Source organism: Pelophylax lessonae, assembly GCF_965119305.1.
Source record: "Pelophylax lessonae genome assembly, chromosome: 7".
Taxonomy (NCBI): Eukaryota; Metazoa; Chordata; class Amphibia; order Anura; family Ranidae; genus Pelophylax; species Pelophylax lessonae.
The window spans coordinates 97,567,634-97,589,589 of NC_138774.1; the positions used below are offsets into that span (position 1 = coordinate 97,567,634).

At 43.8% G+C, this 21,956-nt stretch overlaps 1 protein-coding gene across 1 annotated transcript in view; it reads left to right on the forward strand.

The window, feature by feature from the left end:
* The first annotated feature begins 2,645 nt into the window (after positions 1-2,645).
* LOC309560853 (HHIP-like protein 1) overlaps positions 2,646-21,956 on the forward strand; it is a 72,929-nt gene continuing 53,618 nt past the window's right edge. The window contains exon 1 of the mRNA XM_082264535.1: positions 2,646-3,367. Coding sequence (XP_082120661.1) covers positions 3,104-3,367 — 264 coding nt within the window. The 5' untranslated portion in view covers positions 2,646-3,103. The remainder of the gene's footprint in view (positions 3,368-21,956) is intronic.

Consider the following 21,956-nt stretch of genomic DNA (forward strand, 5'->3'; position numbering starts at 1 on the left):
TTTAAAAAATGATTAATTTTTTTTAGCCTTTTTTTAAATTATTTATTAATTTAACAACTCCCAAACATTATATGTTTGGAAGCGCTGTGCCCAAGAGCAGCGGCTTTCTATATCCTCACTTGCTATGTTGGCGGCAGTGGGAGCCCTTGGCCTGTTAGGAGAGAGCAGGGGTGAGGCAGAGCCGTTTTGTCACCCAAATAGCAAGCATAGCAGTAGCAAGGTAGGAGGAGCCAGGAGTGGCGGGAGAGCATCGACGAAGAGGAGGACCAAGGCAGTCATAGATTTGGATGAATTATGGATGGATAAATGCCAAAATGTCATTAATTTTTTTGGATTGATGAATGCCATGCTGCCAAGGAATTTTTGGTGGATGAATGCCATGCTGTCATGGATTTTTTTTTATGAACAGTCCATTTGGCTTCATTGTGAGCTGTCATCTGTAGGGGTAACTTAACCCCTACCATCCCATACAATGGATTACATATTTTTTTTTTTTTTCGTATTCATGTGATTAAAAGTAAGCAGGGTGTCTCCCTAGATGGGCTGCTTTTTTGACTCTGCATCTACCAGCACAAAGCCTCATTTTTGCATTCTTGTGTAGAATCTGACAGTTTATTGTTATTAAATGCTTTCTGCCTACAGCAGCATATTCTACTATTCAATTCTACTCTAGCCTTCAGAAGAAAACAAAGCTTTCCTCTCCAATCAATGCTGTTTTATTTCATTAATCCATTCATATATATGATGAACAATAAAACACAACTGTGCAGACAAAGTGTATGACATCATGGTATTGGCATTGTCTTTATCTCTTTCTTTCTGTGGTGTGCAAGAATGAATAAATGTTAGTGTAAGTGTTGCTTATTTAACAATATGGTCTAGGTATTTTAGAGCACCCTCTGAGTTTTCCCTATAAAAGCTTGGTTTATATTTGCATTCCTCTCAGCTATTCTAGTACTTGTACTAGGGGTTGCAAATCAGTTAATCAATGATAACATGCATAAAATAGCAATATGTGCAGTAGCTAGCTCACAGCACAAGCTAAGTCTGTTTTCTGCTGCAACCTCAAAACATTTTCATATGTGGTTTTTCACAAATATCACAACCTACTGTAAAATTACCCAGATGTGCAAAGATCCTGTCTGAAGAATTCATAAAGAATGCCTATATGACACTCTTTAGAATTCTGTCCTGTCTCTGTAAATGTTGAAGGCAGGTACCTACATTTATTAGAGGCATAGTGGTGGGGGCTGTGGACCGTGGATACTCCTGTCCTCAGTGCATGTTCAGCCCCAGTAGCATAGTGCCCTGGTTTTTAAGATGTGGTAAACTGTGCAGCTGTCAGCATCATAGAAACCACTGAACCACCCCTGGTCCCATTTAGCTTCTGGATGGGAGATTCCTGTTATTGTCAATGGTCATTGTCATATTTGGGTAATGAGGTGTGCAGGCATCCCCCAACCTGCTGTTTACATTCAGCTGTGAAAATCCCTGGTCATCAGCTGCATGAGGCCAGGGATGAGTCATTTGTTGCTAGGAAGCAAGCAGCTGCTGGAGTCTTGGCAACCAGGAACCAAAACTTGTTCTTTCTTAGTAAGTTACTATGATTGCATCTCCTATATTACAAACTTTGAATTAAAGATAGACACTAAAAGAACATCTAATAGCTGCTCGTGTATAAGAGCCCTAAAACTGTCCATTACTATCATTTGAACGATGGTCTTAAAAGATAAAACATTTAGGGGGGATTAAATAAAGCAGGTAAAACACTTTTCTGGAGGTATGGCCCCCTTTCGATGGCATGGGTCTAATTTAAACAAAAAAAAAAAGGGTTTCTAAAATACTGTCAGTTCATTGAAAAAGAAACTGGTGGTAATTAAGAACAACTCTAAGTTGGTGTACAGGGAAACGCAAGTGCTCAGACAGATATTTTGTGCTGCGATGTAGTCATGAATGTGACAGCTTCCCGCACAGGCTTGTGGTTTCTATGAAGCAAGCAGCTGCCGGAGTACTAGTAACTACAAGCCATGTGTGGGAAGCTGTCCCATTCATGACTACATTGGAGCACAAAATATCTCAGTCTGAGCACTGGCGTTTCTCTGTGCACCAACTTAGAGTTGGTCTTAGATACCACCAGTTTCTTTATCCATCAACTGATAGTAGATATTTTTGAAACCCCCTTTTTTTTCTTTTTAATTAGACGCATACCATTTTGGGGGGGGGTCCCTTTTTTTTTTTTTCTTTTTAATTAGACGCATATCATTTTGGGGGGGGGGTCAAAAAAAGTGTTGTAACTGCTTTATTAACCCCCCCTAAATGTTTTATCTTTTAACACTGTTGTTCAAATGGTAGCAATGGACAGTTTTAGGGCTCGTTCACACAAGCTTCCTCTTCCAAGCTAGTGTATTGTCTTGTGGGGTCTATCTTTAATTCAAAATGTGTAATATAATAGGTGCAATTCTAGTAACTTGCTAAGAAAGAACAAGTATTGTGTCTACATGCAGAACAGCATGATTCTTTGAGGTGCCCGGACAGAGATGGGATGTAAGTTTGGAGGGTGATGAGCGACAATTTGGGCTGGATTAGAGAGGAGGAAAAGAAGGAGGGGGGAGACTACGCTGTATGTGGATCAGATTCAGCAGCTGTGTCTGGAGGAAGACAGGCACATGCAGTTACTGACGATTACAAAACTCCAAAAAAATATCAAAGATATTGCTTAACAGCTGACAGGCAAATGTGAGAAAGCTGGAAAAGTCACTATCAATGGAAGAAAAAATATGGGGAGAGATTTAGAATTTCAGAGAAGAGGAGGAGAGAATGAATGGAGATGACAGGATATGAGGAGAGGTGAGTCACTGATTAGAGCCTGGGTACAAAAAGCATTGACTCATAATAAGATCCAATCAAAGAAGAAGGGGAAGCAAGAGTCTCAAACAATACCAGAGAAAACCAAGTTAGACAATAAGGAATGGAGAAGAAGATAAGTAACATTTTGGAGTAACAAAGAACAATGCAGCAAAGATAACAAGAAAAAAAGGACAAGCATATAGTCTCCAGCACAGAAAAGTTCTGCATCCTTCCCAGAATCCTTCACTTTGCCTTCATGACAATCCATCTCATGCTTAACCTGTGGCTTCTCCTTGTCCTTCACACCTGTGTTGTGATGGGACACCCACAGTGCTTGGATTATAAACCACCCTTTCAACCCTTAAAACCCCTGACTTTTTGCACGACCTATTCAACTTTTGGATGCTGCGACACAGCCCAGGACAGGGCCATCGCTGACAAGTTCCGATACATCACAGAATTCTTGGACAATACCGGAGTCACCGCCTGTGGAGAGTACATACGGAACATCCTGTGCCAGGTAATAAACTTGTACTGTCATTCATTTCATATAGCTTATACTGAAAAAGCTTTGTTACTTTTCATATTTAGCAAGACATACTTGTTTGCATCCACCACCTATGCAACTACCTGCAGAATTATGTAAAACAGCTTTTCTTGGCCTTTCTACTGCTGAGGAACCTTTGAAATAATTTTACGATTTCTGAGAATCCCTACTAAAAATGACTACACCTACAGTTTATGGTACTTTAGCACACTCAGAAAAGTATACAACGTTTTAAATAAAATAAGAGACCTAGAGTATTTCACACTTTGAGAAGAACATTTTTAGCACCTACCTGCTGTATTTGAGAAAATTCATTTAAGCAATACATTTTATTGTAAAAAAAAAAAACAGAGCTAGTGGAAAATTGTGGAATGCAATAACATTTATGGTTAGAGTAGATAAATCCACTTACTGTATTTTCTGGCGTATAAGACTACTTTTGAACCTCAAAAAAATTGCCCAAAAATGGGGGGTCGTCTTATACGCCGAGTATAATATCTCCAAGGTAACCCAAGTATAAGTATTACCGGTAGATGAAAATTAGGGGGGTCGTCTTATACGCCCAGTCATCTTATACGCTGGAAAATATGGTACTTTGCTGCCCAGTGGGAAATAGCCCTCCTGCACTGGTGGTCAGTTTAGTTAGAACATAAATTCTCCATTGCTCAAGGAACCCCTACCAACCTCTGGGGGAACCATAAGGTTCCATGGAACTCTGGTTGAGAAAGGCTAATGTTAAATGATATGTGAGGTTCCATAACTACTTTACAGAACACAAGTTCTTTTAAAAAATGGTACAAGACATACACTCCACACCTACGCTCCTACACAGAGCTGGGACAAGGCCATCCAGCGCCCAGGGCGAAGACACCAAACTGCGCCCCCCCAAGATGTAGGAACATAATGTTTTAGCAATATAAAAAAGAGAATTGAGCACTAATTGGCACACTTAGCCCTAAGAAGATATTCCCTTTCCAAGCCAAATATTTCCACAAACAAATATCCTCCCTCCTCCCAGTACACATCTCTCCCTGCTGAAATCCCCCTCCCTGCACAAATCTTTCCCCCCATCCTCTCTAAGCTCAAAGCCTCTCTCTTCCCAAATGTTCCCTGCTAGCACAACTATCACTACTCAAAAAAGCTCTGTTAGCGCACATTCTCACCCCTCAAATTTCCCCTCCAAACACAAATTCTCCCCTCTCCAAATCCCCCCTCCCAGCACAAATCTTCTCCTCCCCCAAATGTCCCCTCCTAACACAAATACCCATCAATTTTCCTACTAGCACAAATCCTCTCCCCCAAATCCCCCCCCCCCTCCAAAAAAAATGTTTTCCCTTCTTGCACGAATCCCCCCTCCTAGCACAAATCCTCTTCCCCATCCCCCCAGCACAAACCCCCCAAATTCCTCCTCCTAGCCCATCCCACCAAATCCCCCATCCTAGCACAAATCCCCCCTCTTAGCACAAATCCTCTTCCCCCATCCCCCCAGCACAAACCCCCCAAATTCCTCCTCCTAGCACATCCCACCAAATTCCCCCTCCTAGCACAAATCCTACCCCCAAATTTCCCCTCTAGCACAAATACCCCCAATCATCCCTACTAGCATAAATCCCCCCCTTTCCCATTTCTAACAGCCCAAAAACTCCCCATCCTGGCACAAATACCCCATCACCTCTTCTAGCCAAACCCCCCAAATACCCTCTTAGCCCAAATCCCCCCCATCCCCCCAGCACAAATCCCCCCTCCTGGCACAAATCCTCTTCCCTCCATCCCCACAGCAAAAAATACCCCCTCCTGGCACAAATCCTCTGCCCCCCCCCCTTCCCACAGCACAAATATCCCTCCTGGCACAAATTCTCTTCCCTCCATCCACACAGCAAAAATCCCCCCTCCTGGCACAAATCCTCTCCCCCCCCCCCATCCCAGCAGCACAAATCCCCCCTCCTAGCACAAACCCTCTTCCCCCATCTACCCAGCACATATCCCCCCTCCTGGCACAAATCCTCTTCCCCCAACCCCACCGCATAAGTCCCCCCCTCCTGGCACAAATCCTCCCCCCCCATCTCCCTAAATCACCCTCCTAGTACCCCCCAAATGTTCCCCTTCTAGAACAAGTCTTAATTTCCCCCTAGCACAAATCCCCCCATCATTCCTACTGGCACAACCCCCCCCCCCCCCCAAATACCCCTTTTTAACAGCCCCAAGACTTCCTGTTCTGGCACAAATCCCCCCACCCCATCCCAATAATCTCTTCAAAGACAATCCCCAAGTCCCCCCTCCTGGCACAAATCCTCACCCCCCAGCACCCTCCCCCCAATTTCCCTGCTAGAAGAAATCTTATCTTGTCATCTCTCAAATTCCCCATCCCAGCACATCCCCCCCCCCCCCCCCCCATATCGATCCCACCTAGAAGTAATCATCTTCTCCCCACCCCTCCTAGTACAAATACTTTTGGGGGGATTGTCCTGGGGGGGGGGGGGAATAAGAGAATTTGTACTAGGAGGGGTGGGGAGGAGATGATTACTTCATGGTGGGATCGATATGTGAGAAGGGGGGGGGGGGGGGATTGTGCTGAGATGGTGGAATTTGAGAGGTGACAGGATAAGATTTGTGCCCCCGGTGCAGACAGTTCACCCTTTCCTCCAGACCTCAGATACAGCGCGGCACATCAATCTGTGATCCTCCTCTTCTGACTGGCTCCTTCTCATCTTCATATGTCAGAGCGGAGGAGGAGCCTAGGAGAAGACAATTCCTCAAGCTTTGCACGGAGAGATGCGGCTGCAGAAGGGGAGAAGATTGCGGCTCAGGAATGACACTGGATGTCAGATCGGGACTATACAGAGTTTGTTATCCCCTCTCCTCCCAGCAAAAAATGTGGAAAGGGGGCGGGTAACAAACTCTGTATAGTCCCGATCTGACATCCAGTGTCATTCCTGAGCCGCAATCTTCTTCCCCTTCTGAAGCCGCATCTCTCCGCTAGCCCAGCTGTCCGTGCAAAGGTTTAGGAAATGTCTTCTCCTAGGCTCCTCCTCCGCTCCTCCTCCGCTCTGACATATGAAGATGAGAAGGAAAAGCCGAAGTCCCGATCTGACGACCGCTACAGTGATAGGAGTCAGTGTGAAGCCTGGCGAGAAGAGAGAGAGAGAGTACATCCCGCTCTCTCCTCTCAACTAATAGCCACAGAAACACTCTTGGCAGCGCCCCCTCCACCTCCCATGCTAACGACGCCCAGGGCAGCCGACCCTGCCGCCCACCCCTTGTACCGGCCCTGCTCCTACACCACCCAACACCTTCTACAGAGATGCAGATGTTTAGGGTGTGATATTGACTTGCAATGCCAAAGTTGAATGATCTGGCAGTGTTCTGGAGGAAATGGTCCTGATTTTAATATTTAAAAGGCAATTAGGGGAACACAGGAACAAAATCAAAAAGAATAGGAAAATGGCTACATAGATATATGAATGGAATGGTATGAGAGATAGCCAGGCATACATAAAAAGTCTGTAATTTAATTTGTTTGCTATCCAACAAAATCTTTATGAAGGTCTTAAGGTAGGTCCTAAAAAGCTAATGGTACTAAACCTTACCTGAAATATTGTGACATAAATCTATGTCCCAGAATGTTTAGCTGTTTCTTTGCATTGGTATGCCAAAAGAGTTTGTTCATATTTTTACTAAAATAAAACCGGGTTTGAGCATTTTTTTCTTTTGTTTGGTGCCAAAACTGATTCCAAAGAACCCTAAACCAGTCACATCAATTTTTCCTCCAAAGAAGATTAGTCAGTGTCCCTACCACAGCCACCCACAGGCCAGTTTAGAATGATTCTAATTTACCTCTAAACAGGCTCTAGTGGGAATTTAAAGCACACCCTCCACTCTGTTCAGCATCTTTTGTAACTAAACCCTGAGATGCCTGGCATGGCATGAGTGTTAGCCCCTTAGTCGCCATGCTGTCCTTACATCATCCTCTAACAGCAGAAACTTACGAGAGATGTAGAATTGTAGGAGAGGAAACCTGACACTTGAGATAGGCTGCATCATTGTTGTAGTAGGCAGATTTCCTAGTGAGTTTTTCTCTTGATTTAATTTCTGTATACAAGTACTACTTAGCCCATGTTATGGCTTGTTTCCACTGAGCGGTAAGGTATGGTTTGGTTCGGTACGGTACGCAATTTTTGCCGTTTCCATTGTGAATGGTACCCTAATTCCTAACTGTACCGTACCACTTTTTTGGGACCCTTTCGTTGGGGTACCAAGCACATTAGTACCGTACCAACAGGGTGGAGCTACACTCTGCAGAACTTTGATTGGTTGACAGAGAATCGTCGATCACAGCTTTCCTGCTACACCACGCCTATCATGAAAGGGTACTATTGGCAGTGGAAACGCAATGTGTACCGTTTCCGAACTGTACCGTACTGAACCGTACAGTACTGTACCACTCAGTGGAAACAAGGCATTATTGTCACATTCCGTAATACCTAAAATTTTACTTGCACATAGCTAAATACACTGTTGAGCTAAATACACTGTTGATGTACATATATGAACTTTCAAAAGGTTTGTAACTCTATTCAACCTTTAACTTGATACAGGCCCCCTAGACAGGCTGCACACTGACCACACAATTCTGCAGAGCAGTTAGGCAGTACAGTTCGGTCAATGACCCATTCCAACCTTTGACTAGTAAGTATAGGAACATCACTTCACTGATATGGTTGTAATTACTCTCTCCTGCTGAAAAACTCCCAGTGTTAGGCCCTATTCGCACATGAGCTGAGCATCTTTGGCCTTTTTTTTTGGAGCAATAGTTTTTCAGGGTTGAGCCTTAATTTTTTATTATTTATAGCTAATAGAAAGCTAGTTACTAGGCAAAAAAATGCGTACTTTTTTGTCAAGACTAAATCGACACTGAGCTTCAATTAACATTAAGCTCAGGGGTAAATGAGCACCAATAAATGGAATAAAACTTCTAGTGTTGAGGGTTGAAACACTTCTGGTGAAGCTTTAAACTGCATTGTGTTGGACGCCGCTCAGACTGACGCAGTGCTGATTAAATGTGTGGCCTCAGCCAGTGCTGCTCCGACCACACTCCCTGATGTGTTTTGCCCACTGGCCGCATCAGTTTGACACTCCTGAATAAGTGAAATGAAGCCTGCTCCTATCTTCTAAACACTGGTAGGGAGACATTCAAGCCTCAGATTGAAATGGCGCTTTAAGTCCTTTCTTTAACATAGTGAAGCTTCAAATTACATTTTAAATCGCTCAGGTGTGAACAAGGCCTTAGGACTTGAGTAGATTTTGGAAATGTATGAATTTAAGTGCATTCAGCTTGCTTTTGAGATCAGTTTGAGATGCTTCTGAGTTCCTTTAAATGGGCCTCTGACCTTCTAAGCTCCATCATGCTGTGCTTGCATTTCCATTAACATCCAGAAAAGCAGTTCTGACATAAATCAGTGTACACAAGCCTTTAGATTGATAGCATTGTAATAGAATCTGAAAGTGCTGATCCTCCAAGTTCTGCTGTGCAGAGGATTACAGGAAGCTAAAATAAAGGCAGATTTGGGTAGTTATACTTTAAAAAAAAATACATTTAGCTGTTTTTTTTAATGAATACATAACTGGTTTAAATGAAAATCTTTTATATTTGCCAAGGGTTCGGTCTCAATAAATATATTTTATTTCTACAAGAATTAAGGCTCTACAAGCTTCAGATTATTCATTTACAGGTGTGCATACATTGCTCCTCTACTTCTTCATGTATGGTTTGTAAGAAATCAATTGTGTGCAGTTGCATAATAGAAATTTTGTAAATGGGTCTAAATTTTATCTTCTACCCATTGGAATTATGTAACTTGATGTGAATCTGAATATGTCCCGCTGTTATTGCTGTCGTAAGATACAGTTACAATGAGTCAGACGATGGCTACTGCATATGTTGTATACTGTATTTTAACAAATATATGCAGATTTATATAACAGGCTTCTGCTTCAAAAGGGCAACAGTACCCAAATCTGGTAATTTTCTTTCCTATGTAAGCTGGGAATCACTGTAGGCACCGTTACTACAATAATTGCCGCTAGCTTCTGGTTCCCATGCCCGAGCGGCTACCCTGCTGCTTAGTGCTTCTTTGTGTTCTCTGATTGAACATGGTGGAGATTGTGATGTCAATGCCCCGCCTCTCCACCTCTTCCAAACTTTAGTTTTAAAGTAGGTATAATGACTAAACATTTTTTTTATCTTAAGGCATTCCTTGCATTCAGATGAAAAATGTTTAGACATCAGTATCCCCCTTTATACTTACCTAAGCCCTCGTTGAATCCAGCACTGCGCCCATCTGCAGCTCTTCTCTCTCTTCCTGGTCTCTCAGGCTTTGCTGAGGCAGCAGGAGCCATTGGCTTCCACTGCTGTAAATCAAAGCAAGTGACAAGGGAGTGGAAGGCGGGGCCAAGTCCCACTGTATGTGGTAATAGACACAGATAGCAAAGCTTGGGAGCAAGCCCACGCGAGTGGCTCTATAGATAGCAGCTTTCTAGGGCGGCAGGCAATTGGCGGAGGGGAGAAGCCAGGCATGCTGTGGGGGACCAAAGAAAAGGTGGTTTGGGCAAGTGGGGTTTTTTATTTTTATTTACAATTTACAATCACTTTCATTGTTGAAGTTAAGTTGTCTTCAGTGGTTGCAAGTTGTGTGCTGAAAAAAAAACAACAAAATAACCTTGCGCATTACCCAAGTGGTGTTTTATTGATAAAAGAGAAAGGAAATCTACTCAAAAACAAAAATCTTGAAAGTGTATACAGTCCACAATGGACACAAAGCAACCAGGTCATTAGGACAATGTCCAGCATACCGGAGGACCCTCCAAATGGCTGACACGAGACTGGCTCTAAGGAACAGGGAATCTTCCCTCAAAATGAGTCAGCAATTTGGAGGGTCCTCCCGCATGCTGGACATTGTCCTGTTGACCTGGTTGCTTTGTGTCCATTGACGACTGGATATGGTTTCAAGATTTTTGTGTTTTTGAGTGTATTTCCTTTCTCTTTTATCAATAAAACACCACTTGGGTAATGTGCAAGGTTGGTGCGCCCTCTTTTTGTTCTTTTTACAGTGTTTCAATTGGCCTTCCCCTGACCCCAGGAGGGCAGCAAAGTCTGTGCATATACCCGGAGCCATAAAGCCTCACCGCCACCACATCTATTTAAGCACAGGAGAATTTGTTTGTTTGAGGATGAGGGGTTCTGTGTATTTATATTTAAAGTTTAACTAAAGAGAACACTTTTTAGATTTGGATGGTGTGATGAGGGATTAGAACCCCTTTCTGTTTTTTTATTGCGGTCTGTGTCCCCATTAGAGAGATTTGTGGTCTCTCTCTAACTGTGCTAATTACCATTGTCACTGGGAATTCAACAGAGGGTAAATCCAAAATTTTGAGTTGCCTCCAAAACAGAAATAGAGAGGAAATATTTCAATGGGAGGGATTTCCCTCACAGTGTAAAAAATATTCTATCACTTCCTGTTGATTCTACAGGACAGAATATGAAGGGAAATCTCCCTAAGAAGACACAGATACAGAGGGGAGAAATAATTATTTGATCCCCTGCAAAATTTGTAAGTTTGTCCACTTACAAAGAAATGAATGGTCTATCATTTTTTATCATAGGTGTATTTTAAATGATAGAGACAGAATATCAACCACAAATCCAGAACACATGATGCAAAAACACATGAAAAAAAAAACACATGATACAAATGTTATAAATTGAGTTGCAGTTCAGTGAGTAAAATAAGTATTTGATTCCCTACCAACCAACAATAATTCTGGCTCCCACAGACTGGCTACAGTATATGCTCATGTGGTACACAGATTGATCCTATCAATTAATGAAGGTTCTCCTGATGACAGCTCGTTATGTGTATAAAAGACACCTGTCCATAGAAACTTTTTCTTCCATTCAAACCAACCATCATGGGCAAGACCAAAGAGCTGTCAAAGAACATCAGAGATGAGATTGTAGACCTGCACAAGGCTGGAATGGGCTACAAGACTATCAGCAAGAGACTTGGTGAGAAGGAGACAATTGCCGGAGCGATTATTCGCAAATGGATTAAATGCAAAATAATCAATCGCCCTCATTTTGGAGCTCCATGCAAGATATCGCCTCATGGGGTAAGGATGATCATGAGAAAAGTGAGGGATCAGACCAGAACTACACAAGAGGATCTTGTGAATGATCTCAAGGCAGTTGGGACCACAGTCCCCAAACAAACCATTGGTAACACAGTATGCTGCCATGGATTTAAATCCTGCAGCGCCACAAGGCCCCCTTTCTCAAGAAGGCACATGTACAAGGCTGTCTTTCCTCAGCCAGAACACTGAGAATGGGTCGTGGATGGGTCTTCCAGCAGGGCAATGACCCAAAACATACCGCCAAGGCAACAAATGAGTTGCTCAAGAAAAAGCACATGAAGGTCATGGAGTGGCCTAGCTAGTCTCCAGACCTTGATTCTATAGTAAATTTATGGAAGGAGCTGAAACTTCGAGTTACCAAGCGACAGCCAAATAACCTTAAGGATTTAGAGAAGATCCTGAGATGTGTTCAAACCTGGTAACCAACTACAAGAAATGTCTTACCTCTGTGCTTTCCTACAAGTACTAAAGCCCCGTACACACGATCAGATTATTGAACGATCTGTTGTCCATTTTTTGTGGCATGCTAGTCTGATGTGGAAAGTGAAGAGGTTATTTTCATACGAATTTTCCCGTACGACAGAATTCTACTTCAGAAGTGATGTCATGTGTTGGATTGCTTTGTATGTGTTCTTTCGTCTCTGAGCATGCCTAGTCTTGCTCTTAAGATTTTTTTCCGTCGAAAACTGTACTAATGAGACGAAAATCGGACTTTGAGTTGACGGACGATAAAAATTTTATAGCCTGCACATCAGGATTTTTTCGGCAGAAAAGTCGGAGTCGACTGTCTAAAGCACCATATCCGAAAATTGGCAGATTGGTCGTCGGACGAAATTTCCCTTCAGATTTTCTTATCGTGTGTACGGGCCTTTAGTCATATTTTGCTTAGGGAATCTGTCTCTATCATTTAAAATACACCAATGATAAAAATTATAGAATATTCATTTCTTTGTAAGTGGGCAAACTTACAAAATCTGCAGGGGATTAAATAATTATTTTCCTCACAGTATATATCCATATTATTTATAGCTTTAAATATACTTCACTGTAATTAAGAGAAAATCCAGGAGCAGCTATTTATGAATGCCCCCTATAAAGGGCTGCTTCTGACTCCAGTACTTTCTGAGCTCCTGACCTGGAATAGTTATGCAGCTAGTAAAGCTGTAGTACAGGCCCTCCCCGGGTTAAAAACATCTGACTTACATACGACTCATACTTACAGATGGAGGGAGACAACAGGAAGTGAGGAGAAATCTACCCCTAGGAAGGGAAATTCACTCCTGTAAGAGTTATCATGGGAAAGGTGTCTCCACTGAAGGTTTATTACCACAACAACGCAACATTTTCAAAATCCAGCTGTCATAGGGACAGAAAGTGAGGTGAAATCTTCTGAACAGGGGTAAAGACAGCAAAACTAATGGTACAGGGGTGTTAACCCTTCCCTATGCTGTCCAAAAAAACTAAAAATTATTATTTTGGCTGGAGCTACACTTAAAAAAAATGTTTCAGTTCCGACTTACAAACAAATTTGACTTTAAGAACAAACCTACAGTCCCTATCTTGTTTGTAACCCACCTGTAGTGAAGCAAGATCAACCCAATGAATTCAGAACTGCTGATCTACATAGACCTGTTTCAGGTCAGTAACACAGCACAGGTGCTTGAAGGTCATCATGAAATTCTAGCAGCTAGCATTTTCATAAGGAGAGGTTAGCAATGACAGCCCAGAAATCTCTTTCAATTCAGGTTTCTTTTAAGGTTCATGCACACAAATGTAAAAAAAACAGGTGTATGGCCAAACAGCACAAAATACTCTTGTATTTACAGCACCCAGGAGCCCCAGCGGTGGCATATTTCTACCCTTATTACTGTGTTTTAAAATACATTGTGCTCCTATATCTCATGTGAACGTCGGTGCTCCTGCTTTTGCATGTACACATAAGTACATATTTTCCTGAATGTGAGAACAGAACATTCAGGAAATACTTCCAAGCGCATGTAATTGCAAGCACCACCATTTACAAGAGCACTGCGTGTTTTGTAATATGGGCATAAAAATGGCGCAGCTGGAGCTCCTGTGTGTTGTGGTATTTTATGTTGTACAGCCATACACCTCTTTTTGGCTGAGTTCACACATATGTTTCATTGCGCAGTCCAGTGCAGTTCTGTTCTCTGGTTCAGGTGCAAATTTTTACCTGAAATCGCACCTGAACCTGACCCTAAATCGCACACTACTATTTTCAAAACTGTACCATGGCCGCCACACACGTGTGAACCGGCTCCATTGAAAGCCAGTCCGATTCAAATGTTGTGCAAAGTTGATTCAGTTTAAAACACATCCAATTCACATATATGTGAACCGAGCCTTAATGTTTATATGCATGAGCCCTTAACGTCTCATTTCTGCAAAGATTACCTTTTTTTCTGCTGCTAGTGAACTATAAGTCCCATCATGCCTGGCCAGTCAGCTTCTGACAAATGCCCTACTGAAACTCATAATACCGCAGCAGGGGATGGGAGCCTGTCAGTTTTCCTTTTCACAACACTATGCATCTCCCTCCTGTCCCTTCTACCTTTGCCAGCCTCTGGCTTTCATCTCTCTTGTGTCCCCTCCGTCCCCTCCTGCACTCCCTAGGCTTCCCATCTCCTTCCTGTCTCTCTTTGGTTTGGACGGTGTTTCAGCTGTTTAAAATGGATGCTTCGTATAATGTGGTAACTTGTTGCTGACCTCCGTCATAGGCTGCCTGATAATTAATGAGATGCCCCAGTTTTCCACTTGTGTCTCCTGTGCTTCAGAGACGGGCCGCGTGGATTGTAAGGTTAATATTACAGCTGGCATCCGGACAGGGAACTTTCTGCATGTATGAGAGGAAGCAGCACAAGGCCCCATTGTGGTCTTTACGGAAACCCCTTGTGAGAGGATGAGAAGAGAGCTATGTCTGGAAGCCAAATATATACACGCAGGGCCTGGAGACCATAGATCAGGGCGAAGAAGGGGGAAAGAGTGAGACCCCTGCGGGGGAAGCCACCAGTGACAAGTGTTTGTTTCCCTGTCAGTGGTGTATAAACAGAACACATGGTCTCCATCATCTCCTCCATGTTTGCCTGTACCTCCAGCAACTTCAAACAATGGAGCTGTAGATGACATTCTGTCAGAGCAGTGTTAGGCATCACAGTTAAATCTACTATTGATAATCCCAGCAGGGCCTTGCAGCATTTCTGTGCTGTAATAAAAAGGACTAAAGGTCAGTTCACACCTGAGCGATTTAATACGCTTTTCTAGAAGTGCCCTAACGCTTGACATGAGGATTCCTACTGCATCCTATGGTGCCTCTTCACATCTAAATGTCGCTTGAAGCATGTCGCCCAAAGCAGAAAAAGTACATTGCTGGTCCTGTAGACTTCAATTGGAGAGCCTAAAAACGCACATAACACGTGCTTTTTGTGCAATTTCATGCCTCTCTTTCTCCTAGCAACTAGCTTTCCATTAGCCAAAACTAGAACGCTCAAACCTGAAAAATGGCTAAAAAAAGTGTCCAAACACACATTAGGGTCCATGCACACTGGGCTTAACCACTTAAGCCCCGGAAGACTTTACCCCCTTTCTGACCAGGCCCTATTTTGCGATTCGGCACTGCGTGACTTTAACGGTCAATTGCGCGGTCGTGCAACGCTGTACCCAAATGAAATTGACGTCCTTTTTTTCCTACAAACAAAGCTTTCTTTTGGTGGTATTTGATCACCTGTGCGATTTTTACTTTTTGCGCTATAAACAAAAAAAGAGCGACAATTTTGAAAAAATAACAATATTTTTCACATTTTTTATATGAAATTCCCAAAAAAATGTAAAAATCAATTTTTTTTTAACATTTTAGGCCAATTTGTTTTTTGCTACATATGTTTGGTAAAAAAAATCACAATAAGCGTAGTTTGATTGGTTTGCGCAAAAGTTATTGCGTTAACTAACTAAGGGAAAGATTTTTGTCATTTTTGGTGTTTTTTTTAACGCGTAATGGTGGCGATCTGCGGTTTTTTTTGCGGGACTGCGACATTGCGGCGGACAGATCGGACCCTTGACTGACATTTTTGACACTTTTGGGGGTACCAGTGACATTACTACAGTAATCAGTGCTATACATATGCACTGTTACTGTAAAAATGACACTGGCAGGGAAGGGGTTAACTTAGAGATGCAGGGGTTAAATGTGTCCCTAGGGGGGTGCTTCTAACTGTAAAGGGGTGTGGCTTTTCATGTAACCACAGAGACATAGGATCCTACATAGCAGGATCGTATGGTCTCTGCAGTTACACCAGGGAGAATGACAGGTGGCTTTGTTTACATCAGCCGCCTGCCTTTCTCCCTCTCTAGCGGGAGATCGCGAGTGACCGGCGGACATCGGTGCCGCCGGTCACTCGCGCTGGAATGTCCGTGAACAAGTGGGGGTGGGAGCGCGCCTCTGGCGGTGCGAGCTCGCCCCCTAGAGGCTCGCAGGCGAGCAACGTAGTACTACGTCACTTTGCCTGTGCGGGGCCGACTGCCGCGTAAATAGTCGTGCGGCGGTCGGCAAGTGGTTAAAAAACGCTGCTTCTGTAGGAGTTTTGCAATTGTTATCTTCTGCCTGTAGAAGCAGCTCAATGTTATCCTACTGTATGTGTCCATGCACATTAGGACATTAAGAGGCATATTTCAAGAGAAGAGTTTAGAGGAGTTTTCAGGCAGGAAAAAACGCTAAACGCTCATAAATGCACCTAAACATGGCGATTGGGAGAGTTCGGCATTTTCAAGTGTACATTGATTGTAATGAAAAATGAGCAGAGGGGAATATTTTGGAAAAAAAACACAACATAAAAGCAAATACCCATAAACTCTCCTAAATTCTTGTGCAATATGAGATACTACGGTTTCCCCGAAAATAATACCTGGTCAAATTAATTTTGGCTACAAAAAAAACACTAGGGCTTATTTTCAGAGGATGTCTTATCTATGTCCCCTGTCTTCTCTCCCCCCACTCCCCCTGTCAGCTCAGGAGTCATCATTATGACATCTTTAATCCCAAAAATAAATCTTAGATAAAGTCCTTGTAAAAACACCTTGTTTTGCAAAAAGATTAGATGTCCAGTGTGTCTCCTTTTGTAACTTTGTAAAAGGTTATATAATGTCCAATGAGTCTCCTTTTGTAACAGTATTATCGAAAATACCTTATTTACTGGGCGCTCACGTGGTCCGCAGGAGCTCCTCTTCCCCCGCTCCGAGCACTGCCGAGAAGGGCAGAGATACCCGATGATGCCAGCCCCGCTCTGAGCACTGCAGAGGGAGGGGCCACTGACTTCAGTCAGGAGAAGAGGAGAAGATCTCTGGCGGGTCTGTAATTAATGTATTTTCGACAATAAAGTTACAAAAGGGGACACACTGGACATTATATAATCTTTTTACAAAACAGATTATATATTTTTACAAGAACTTATATTGCAGCCCTCCCCGAAAATTATGATAGGTCTTATTTTCGGGGTAGGGCTTATTTTTGGGGAAACACGGAATGAGCATTTTTATTGTCTATTTTTCTGCCAGAGGTTGTGGCATTTTTTCTAATCCTAGTGTACATGGACCCAAACTAAGCTCTACGCATCATGCATACTTGAGTTCATAAATGCTGCTTTTACAGACGTTTGAGCTTTTTTTTTTTTTTCTCTGCCTCCATGGTAACCTATGTGTCCATGCACACTGTAGGCGTTTACGGGAGTTTAGTGGCAGAAAAAAAATTAACGATTGTGAGAGGAGCTTTTTGGCAGGGATTAAAAGCATGAAGTGCCTAAATGCGGGTAAACGCATGTAAACCTCTCTAAACACATGATAACACTGGGAGCTTTTAGCGCTTGAGTGTTTTTCATTCTAATGGCCAACCAAAATGCGCCTAAACAAAGACTTAGGAGAGCTTTTGCAGCTGCTTTACTCCTGCCAAGAGAAAAGTGTTTAGCAGAGCCCCAGTGTGCAAGAGCCTTAATCTCTTGGTGCCGACAGTACGCAAATATGGGGGTCTCTTGTGGGTGGGCCGTACCACCAAGTGGCCGCATATTTGCGTTCGAAATGTAAACACAGCTGTGCCGCGAGCATGCACCCTGCGTGCTACCGGCATAGTTACCGGTGGGAAACTGCTTCCCAATCATTTGACCACGATGACTGCCAATCACGGTGGTCACATAATCATAAACCCTGCCCTGCCTCTTGGCATCTGAAACCCCTTAAAGGGTCTGGAGGAGCCAGCACCAAGGGGTTAAAAAGGCTTGAAGAAGCTCAAGTGTGAACCTAGCCTTAGAGATTGCATATTTTAAAAGAAAACTCTACTTCAAAAGAAGGCAGTTTGACCCCCTTCAATGTAGATTCAAAGCCTCATCGTTTAGTAAAAGCGAAGCATTCTTTAACTACCTCCCACCCGGGCCATAGTACATATACGGCCGGGCGGGATTCTCGTCCTTCTGAATGGACGTTCCGGAACGTCCTTCAGAAGGAGAGAGATCGCGCTGCCACGGGCACGCGCAGCGGCGCGATCTCGATGTGCCTGTGTCCCTCGGACACAGAGCAACATCATTCGGCAGGAGGGCCCTGTGATTGGCCCTCCTGATCACATGACGGCTGTGTCCAATCACAGCCGTCATGTAATGTAAATAGAGCCGTTGTAACGGCTTCGATCTCTTCTCCTCCTGACAGATCCTGTCAGTGAGGAGAAGATCAGAGGATCGGTTCTGCAGCCAGGGTGATCAGTGAGTATTTCTAATTACTCACTGATCACAGGGGGGGGTCTGTGCTGGTAATCAGATGATTGATTACCAGTGCAGCCCTGGGGGGAGGGGGTGCCACTAGATCCACCAGGGATGCCCACCCATGACCACCAGGGGTGCCCACTATGGCCACCAGGGATGGCAAACAGGGCTCAGAGAGCCCCCCAGTGCCCTCCCTATCAGTGTTGCCCACCAATGCCATCTATCAGTGCTGCCCACCAGTGCCGTTATTGCCATCTATCAGTGCCGCCCACCAGTGCCCATTATTGCCCACCAGTGCTGCCCATCAGTGCCCCCCATCAGTGCCCCCCATCAGTGCCGATCAGTGCCGCCCATCAGTGCCGATCAGTGCCGCCCAACAGTGCCACCTATCAGTGCCCATCAGTGCCGCCAATCAGTGCCCATGAGTTCCCATCAGTGCTGCCTATCAGTGCCCATCAGTGCTGCCTATCAGTGCCCATCAGCGCTGCCTATCAGTGCTATCTATCAGTGCCACATATCAGTGCCCATCAGTGCTGCATATCAGTGCTACCTATCAGTGCTGCATATCAGTGCCACCCCATCAGTGCCACCCCATCAGTGTCTCCTCATCAGTGCCTGTCAGTGCGGCATCATCAGTGCAGGAAAAAACATATCTATTTACAAAATTTTATAACCTAAACAAAAAAACTTTTTTTTTTTTTTCAAACTTTTCAGTCTTTTTTTATTTGTGCACCAAAAAAGAAAAAACCTGACGGTGATCAAATACCACCAAAAGAAAGCTCTATTTGTGGGGAACAAATGACACAAATTTGGTTTAGGTACAGAGTTGCATGACCGCGCAATTGTCATTCAAATTGCAACAGCGCTAAAAGCTGAAAATTGGTCTGGGAAGGAAGGGGGTTTAAGTGCCCAGTATTGAGGTGGTTAAAAAATGTTTTCCATTTTTTTTTTTTGTCCCATTCAACCCCGCCATTCACTTGCCTGGGTGAGAATGACATTTCATTCTCCTCTTGCAGCCTCATGGGATGCCAATGTCACATTGCCTCAGAGCCTGCAGAAGGAGAATGCTTCCCTTTCACATAAACAGACTTGGTGCAGATCTTACACATGTGTGATCTGGCGCTGTGACAGTTTACATACTGTTCTAATAATGGAAGAAATGTAATGCATCCTCAGATATGTGATGTCAGAATCCAAGGAGGCATTACTTTATTCATATGAATAATTCACTCACTGAATCAATGAATTCATTCACTGATGCGCAGCACAGAGGAGCAGGCACTGATGGACAATAATTGGCATCACTAATGGGTACTGATTGAGGTCACTGGTGGGCACTGTTCGGGATCACTGATGGGCACTGATTGGTGTCACTGGTGTGCATTGATTGGGGTCACTGATGGGCACTGATTGGGGTCACTGATGGGCATTGATTGGGGTCACTGATGGGCACTGATTGGTGTCACTAATTGGCATTGATTGGTGTCACTGATGGGCACTGTTTTTTCTTTACTGTAATCAGGGCACTGATGACTCCCCTTTGAGTAGGAGCCGCTGATTGTCTCTCCTCGTCACACACTCTGACAGTGTTAGGCCAGGAGCGCTGATAAACTGCACTTCCTCATTTTCATGTAACCGGCTGTAATTGGACATAGCCGATCACATGGGTAAAGAGCCACGTCATTGGCTCTTTACCAAGATTGGAGTTGCGCCGTGTCCTAGGAACATGGAGCAGCCCCGCGCCGCGCCCAAGTGGCCATTCTGGGGCGCTGTCATATGACGTTCTCCCAGAACAAGAGCTGCACTGCTCCGCCATCATTTGACGGTGGGCGGCGGCAAGTTGTTAAATATAGTGCCTGGGGGGTCCCCTTAATCTGCCTGTAAAGTGGCGCATCTGTACCTGGTATAGAACCTCCTGCAGAAAAAATGTAATTTATAATGGCAAACAAATGACATTTTCCCTGCAAGCTTTTTTTATTGTATAAACAACGGCTTGGGAAGCCAGTCTGTGTGATGAGGCCACAATTTAGTGCACTCGGAACAAGATTAGAGATTTTTTGGATAAAATCTGCTGTCTGTTTCGCAGACTTGGGATAGAAGTAACAGGTGCAGAAAAGTTTGACTTTGGGTGTTGGTGGTGGCTTTATACCGTGAGGCTCCATTTGACCAATGTGTTTTCCCATGCTTTTTGCAGAAATGCAGGACATTTTTTTTAACATGGATTCCTATGGAACACGTTTAAATCAATGCATTTTTGTGCCTCTGCATTTTTGGAAAGGGTCAGAGACTTTTTAAATGCAAAATGGTGCTTTTTTTGGTTCAATAGACTTCAGTGGAGAAGCTGCAGAAAAGCATGTAGTGAGTTATTACCGTGATTTGCGTTTTTAAATCTGCTCAACAACAAATTTTCCAAAAAAAAGCATTAAAAACGCAAATCGCTGTAGAAAACTTGGAAAGCACAGCAAAAAGCACTACAGAAACCCTCAAAAGCAACATGCATAGATGTGAATCGAGCCTTACCCTGAAGCTCCTTTCACACGTTTTGCTCAGTGGGGATTGATGCGCCGATCCCCGCTGAGCAGACAGATGACAGCTCCGTCTCCGCTCTGTGTGCAGAGATGGAGCTGTCAGAGCCCCGCTCTCCTCTCCTCTCCGCTCCTCGTCTGTCCGTTTTCATTCGATCTTTTCTGATCCTCCAGACGGATGGAAAATAGGGTTTCCATCCATCCGGATTTCACGGACAGGATCGGAAAGGATAGCAGTGGGTGTCAGCGGAGATGTCACCGCTGACATCCGCTGCCCCATAGGGCTGCATGGAGCATCCAATCCGGTTCGCTTGAAAAACTGACAGGAGGACCGGATTGGAAAGCCAATGTAAAAGGGGCCTATATAGGTACTGTTGATGAATCAAGTAATGCCTGTGCATCGTCAAGGAGCAAGTGGCTGAGGCCTTATTCAAATAACTCCTCCATCCATGCCTGATGCTGGGGCTATGGCAGGAGTAGCTGTGGACAAGGAGGCAGAGTAAAGCTGGATACATACTATCCAACTTTTGTGGTTAGATTTCCTTAAGATTTACCTTTTCTATGTAGTGCAAGGGCCTGCCAGATTGCATACAAATTGAAAGTGTTTAGGTTTGACCTCATATTATATGGTTTTGGTAAGTCTAAAGGAAAAAGTCTTCAGAAAATCTTATAGTGTGTATGGCCCTTTAAGTCACTCTGGCAGCTGTGGTGGACTGCACACTAGTCTATTCTTGGGTAACAGAGGAAGAGGATGGTTTAATAAGCCAGGCCACCACCCCCTCTGGATAGCACGGGGAACATCACTAAACAGAGAAAATGGTGCTCTGCCTGAGGACGGACCATGTATAGTGGCATGGGAACATCTGCCTCTTTTTATTGGCCTCCCAGACATAATGGGGGGCCTTATTATCAGAAAATGTGTACTTGGATGCACTTTAATCAATGGAAAGTGGTGTTCTTTAACTTGAGTACTCACTACACAGGCACACTCCACTAACACACTGCAGTATATTGCAGTAAAAGTGCACTGATGCACTTTAATATACTGCATTAAAAGTGCACTAATGCAATTCAATATACTGCCGTAAAAGT